The sequence below is a fragment of the Nannobrachium achirus genome, assembly GCF_963921795.1.
Source record: "Nannobrachium achirus genome assembly, chromosome: 3".
Taxonomy (NCBI): domain Eukaryota; kingdom Metazoa; phylum Chordata; class Actinopteri; order Myctophiformes; family Myctophidae; genus Nannobrachium; species Nannobrachium achirus.
The window spans coordinates 21,119,648-21,125,815 of NC_137812.1; the positions used below are offsets into that span (position 1 = coordinate 21,119,648).

The 6,168-nt window shown below is 44.2% G+C and overlaps 1 protein-coding gene across 1 annotated transcript; it reads right to left on the minus strand.

The window, feature by feature from the left end:
* Nucleotides 1-2,155: 2,155 nt before the first annotated feature.
* LOC308282094 (EH domain-containing protein 1-like) lies at nucleotides 2,156-3,802 on the minus strand (the record flags this gene model as incomplete). Its single annotated transcript, XM_080722438.1, has 1 exon — nucleotides 2,156-3,802. The coding sequence occupies one exon, from the start codon at nucleotides 3,800-3,802 to the stop codon at nucleotides 2,156-2,158; it is 1,647 nt and encodes a 548-aa protein (XP_080578564.1).
* Nucleotides 3,803-6,168: the final 2,366 nt, after the last annotated feature.

Below are 6,168 nucleotides of genomic sequence, written 5' to 3' on the forward strand. Positions count from 1 at the left end.
TGGATATTTATTGAGTTCTTAGAGAAATGTGGTTTCAAACCGCACAACAACACTATCATTTTTTAAATCATAAATCATTATAAAGGCATGTGGCAACATCACTTTGTCATAAATGTCAGTTTTACACATATATCCTTATGTTCTACATGAGATTATATTAGTCTTATTTACTGTACGCAATTTTCCGACCTCATGACAAGGCATAACACTGCATTTTTCTTTTTTGTTGCTAACTTTGTTTCTTATTTATGTAATTTAAAGAGTTTGTAGTGAAGTTATTGTGTTACGATAGATGAGGTTTATGTTCACTGTACACAACTACATCTTGTGCTTGTTTTGTGTATTTTAATACATTTGTAATGATGAACAATAAACATTTCCCTTTTTATTGTACACAAGAGGGCTGGGTGGACGTATGGACGTGTGTGTGTGTGGGGGGGGGGGGGGGGGGACACTGACGGTGGTTAGGGTTAGGTTTAGGCATAGTTTTACTGAAGTTAGGGTTAAGGTTAGGGTTAGGTAGGACTACCGTTGGACTAATGGTACGTCAGAACAATGACAAGGCACCGGGGATGTTGAGGAAGAAGGGAAAATCTCGATAGTCCGAGTTCCCATTAGTCTGAGTAAGGTTAGGGTTAGGGGTCAGGGTTAGCATTCAGCAGTTTAGCATTCACCATGCAGCGTCGGCAAGTTGGTATTCGCCAGCTTCAGACTAATGGGACGTCGGACTAATGCCAAATCGGAACAATGCTACATGCCAGAGGAAGAGGAATACGAGGTGTAGGAGGAGGCAGTTTAATGGTGATAACGATAACAACTTACAGTAAACTTTCGTAGTTCAAGCCGGAACACATTTATGGATAAACCTTGCTAAAATCTTTCCCACCTTCAATAAACATATAAAACGTATAATGTAACCTTTTGCATCAAATGCAATATATACACTCCATTAAACAAAGATATCAGAGGACGACAAATGCTTGACTGACTTCCCACGAAGAGAAACATTGTACTTTTCTTCTGATTCAACATCGGAGGACAGTCAGAAAGAATCCCGTCCCAGGAGCACCAGTCATTATGCTTAGAACCCTGCAAATAGATAGCTTAGTAAACTTGACTCCTCCCATCTTCTGCAAGGCAGGAAGAGTCTGGTTTACGAGGCTATAGCAAATAGATCCCAACCGCACTCTCAATAACTGCACCAGAATGATAGTCTTGAAGATGATGGCCAAAATCATTGAGTGCGAGATTGTTATAGGGACAAACAAGGGTGAAAGAATATTCCTCCCAAGAATCCCTCACCTTGACAGAAGTAAAGAGCTCCTCTTCACCTTTTGCAGACGCCAATTCCCAATCACGTTAGCTTACACAGTTACCATCAATTAAGGGTCAGGGCCAAGAAAATTATAGAGTTGGCATATACTTACCTCAGACCGTGTTCGCTCATGGCCAACTCTATACAGCATTCTCAAGAGGAAAGAAAGCCAGCGCTGTCAAGGTTTTCATTGTGGATAATGATGCATGAGGGCATTATTGACAACATTGACTTACAGGGAACTCCTTTAATTATCCATCCTACAGTACTAACCAACCCAGAATTGGCCAACATTTTATTTTTAATTTCACCATACCACGTTATTACTTGCGCAAGCAGAGCGCGCAAGTACTGTAATCGGCTGGGTATGTATGTATGTATGTATGTATGTAATGTATGTATGTATGTATGGCAGGCCTACAGTACATAGTAATAAAGAAATCGCCGGCTTATTGAGTCTAAAAAGACAAGATAATTTGCCACTTGTACCCATTACCCCACCCAATGAAATATCACTAAAACGATAGAAAGCAGCAAATGAAAATAATTTAACTCTACTCTTTTGTGAACCCTTGTTGTAAAAAACAAAGTTGTCCTTTAAATATGATGACATTCTCAATCTATCCTTATGGAAATTGATATTCTCTCAAGTTTCCCTCTTGACATGTTGTATCTTAGGGGTAAATATTTACATATTTACATACCATAATAACATAAATGTAAGGCGCTATAAAGTAGTAGTAATGTAATTCAGGGGCTATGTAGTTCAAAGTTATTCACAGGGGTAAACTGAGTCCAATGAAATGTGGGAGCCACTGTTCCTAGGCAACTCATAACTCTTTAGGCTGTGACACGGTTGCTCTCCAGGCTCATCTTGGCTCCAGATAGCTGGGCCCCCAGCAGCGGCGCACGCTTCGACGGCGGCAGCAGGTGTTCAGGCAGATTGGCAGGAAGCTCATGACCTTCCAGCTTAACCTTGATCAGATGGTTGGCCAGGGCAAACTCCTCGTGGTCCAGGCAGCCGTCGTTGTCCATGTCGGCCAGCTTCCAGATCTTCCCCAGGACCGTGTTGGGAAGCTTTGACTTGAGCAGCTCCTTCTTGGCCGCCGCGCCCGTCACTTTGCCGTTGACTGGGGAGAGAGAGTTGAAGATCATGTCGTAGGCGGGCTTCTCGCGGCTCACCACCCACTCGAGATCGTCGGCACCCTCGCTTGCCCCCACGCCGTATCCCAGACCAAAAGGCCCCCTTGTGGGCCCCTCGAAGGCACCGCCCTGGACTGAGGGGCAGGGCATGGAGGCCTCCTCGTGGCGCACCACGTTCATGAGGCAGGCGATGTCGTTGGCCAGCATGTCCTCCACCCTCTGCAGCAGCTTGGGCTTCAGCGACGGGAACTTGGAGAAGTCCTGGCCGTCAAGCAGCTCCCTCATCTTATTGATGTTGGGGAAGTCCCCACGCGGTATCCTGTGCTCCTTCTCGACCTTCTGGTAGATGAGGCCGAGGTTGGAGAGGAGTTCCTTCTTTTTGGATTCCTTCCTGAACATGCTGGGCATCTCGCTCTTCAGAGAGCTGATGATGAGGGCGTGCACCTTGGCGAGGCGGGCTCGTTTGATGAGGTCGTTGAGCTTGCGCACGGCCGCGTTGCGCGGTAGGGTCTGAATGTCCAGAAACAGATCTTGCTCCTCTGCTTCAAACAGCTGCCTGTTTTCGGGGGCCATTTGCGCCTGGGACCAGAACGAGCCGATATACACGCGCACCACCTCAGGCGTGTTGATGATTTTGCCCAGGGCCCACATGAGGGCTCCATAGACCCTCATGAGTTGCTGGGTGCTGATCTGGTCAGCCTTATTGAGTACCACACGCATCTTGTCTTCATGGTTCTTCAGGGCTCGGATGACCTCGGAGAACTCATCGGAGATGTCCAGCTTGTGAGCATCAAAAAGGAGGATGATGCGGTCCACTCGCTCTGCGAACCACTCCAGCACGGCTGCAAAGTCATAGCCTCTGCAGAGCCTCTGTTTCTCCCCTGAAAGGATCCCGGGGGTATCGATGATAGTGATGCTCTCCAAGACTGGATTAGGCATCTGTGCACACATGAACCTATTCAGGAATTGGTTTCCAAAACAGTTCAGCTTGCGGAAGGGCTTTTTGGGGTCGACCACCAGAGCGTTGCCGGGTATCACACCTTCCTGTTCACCATGCATCACTGCGATGAAAGAGTCTGTCGTCGGCTCCGGCCCGATTCTCATGCCGGGGAAGTCCTGGTCCAACAGGTGTCGAATGAAGGTGGTCTTCCCGGTGGAGTATTGGCCCACCAGGAGCACCATGGGCTTGTTGTCGAAATGGGCATCTTCCAGTGCCGGGGAGTGGAAGTCATGGAATCGATACGTGTTCTCCAGTGGTAAGAGTTTGGTTCGGTACAGTCGCCGCAGCCCCTCTGACACGTTGTTTAACACCTCAGGATTCTTCTTAATGTTCTTCCTGAACATGGTGGCCTTGGCTTTGCCCGATGGTGTTGTCAGTTTCAAACCTATGATTAATTACGGGTGGTTTCTATCACAGCTTGTGAATAGACGGCAATAAATCATCTTTAAAACCCTTTATAGGCTGACCAGAGCTCTGGTCTGACGTCATCACAACAACAAAGTGCAGGCTTGCAAGAGGCTATGAGACTGGCGGAGACCTGTACACAGAGGAGCACACCTTTCTAGTTGTGGGCTCACCGAAACTTTTTGGGCACTGGAACGATGGTGGCACTCTTAAGGAAAGTGGGCACAACTGCCTGGCACACACTGTGCTTGCATGTAGCACATGCAAAAAGGCAGTCCATCTGTAACCAGGTGTGGTTATTTCAACAAAACCTACAGTACTTAACCCTTCTATCTGTACTGTGCAGTGTGCATGCATGGATATGCTATTCATTATGAGGGTTAGGCAGGCAGTCGACCTAAAGCAGAAAAGAAACATTAAAAACAATATAATGCAATCATTTTTACTAATATCGTGAGTAATATCGGTATTGTTATCGAATATCGAAGGTTTTCCTAATATCGCCCAGCCTTACTGCACATGCAGTTGTTATTTGATTGACACAACTTTCTACATGACCATGGGACATGGTAGCATTGCTGTATGTTTATTTCTGACCCCACTGATTTGGTCATATTTCATATTAGCATTGCTGTATGTATATGGGCTTCTTAAGCCGTGACATCATTTTGTAGTCAGACCCCCCCGCTGTGCCAAGCAGATTTATTGTCAATATGGGCAGTGCTGTGTCCCTCGCTATTTCAACAGATCCGAGACAAAAATAACAACTAAAGTATAATTCAACCACTTTCCTGTCAACAAGAAAGAGAAGAAAAATGAGCTTATAGTTAAAAGATTCATGGGCGCTGGTGCCTCGTTGGCACTGAAGTTCTCCTCCGCCTACAAAATGATGTCAGACTTAAGAGGCCCATATTTTCGACCCAGGAGATTTGGTAAAGTTTTCAGAAATCCCATGATAAATTAATGAAAATAAAAGACACTTGGTGATGTATTTATTTATTTTTTTGACAAATAAGTATTTTTCTCTAATCAACCTATCTTAGAAAAACTAGACCAGGTCAACCTGGTTGTGCCAGACCCCCTGTCTGTCATCATCATTTATGACATCATGCCTTTTGTAGGCATGTCATCATCATGTCATCATCATATATACCCTTTATATAGAAAAGGGACAGACCGACATTTGCTTATGTAGGCCTACCCATTTCATGGGTCTGGCAAAAATCAAACCTCGGTTCGAAGTGAAGCGGTGGACAGATAAAACCTCTATTCTGAATGTATTTTTCATCTGTTTTGATAATCTGCAATAGATACTGCATGTACAAGAAAGATAAACCCTGAAGGCCAAATTATCATGTGAAGCTTGACCAATCCTCAAAGTATCCATTCATCTAACCGGGAGGGACACCACACATTTTGCTTTTTGAAAAAGCCTATTCATTCTGGACTGATATTTTACACGTACGGGACAGGACAAACCTGTTCATTCTGGCCTGGAGTGACCATATATGGACATAAGGTAACATACTTTGTGTTTTTGAAAAACCCTGTTCATTCTGGACTGACATCACCATATATGGTAATTAAACGGACATTCTGTTTTTGAAAAACCCTGTTCATTCTGGACTGAAATGACCACAGGGGTTAAAGTCAAAATAAATTCCAAGACTGAAATTTATTTTCAGACCATGACCAATTTGTGATTTTAAACACCAATATTTGGGGTGTTTCCCTGATCTTCCTCTGATCTGCCTTCACTGAATGTGTGTGTGTGTGCCAGCCAATACATGCTTCATTTTAGAAGTATCTTCTGAAGTTCTGTTGGACTATGCTAGTCTGGCCAATTCAAATACATACTCATATCTTGACATTATAACTGCTTTTTAGTTTGGAGATCACTTGACAAGCGTTTTGACGACTTTGTCATTCACGCCATGGACTGATCCATAGCCCCTATGGAATCCTCAAGACTGAAATCAGTCCCCAGGACTGAGAACTATAACCCCTGTGACCATATATGGGCGTGATACACACAAAGCCATTCATTGGAAGCGGTTTTCACCGCTTCAAAAATAAGAATTTTAGAAATGATTGGAAAGTCAAAACTGTCACGACATACACATTTTATGTGTATGTAATATGTAAACTAGGGAATTAACCAAAAAGTCGACTCATACGACTTCATTACACCCACCATAGGGAAAGTCGAAAGTAGAAATAAATAAATAAAATAGCAATGCGTGCGCTCTCCACTCATTACTCTCCAACATTATTATATAGTAACTAGGATTCAATTAGGATTTAT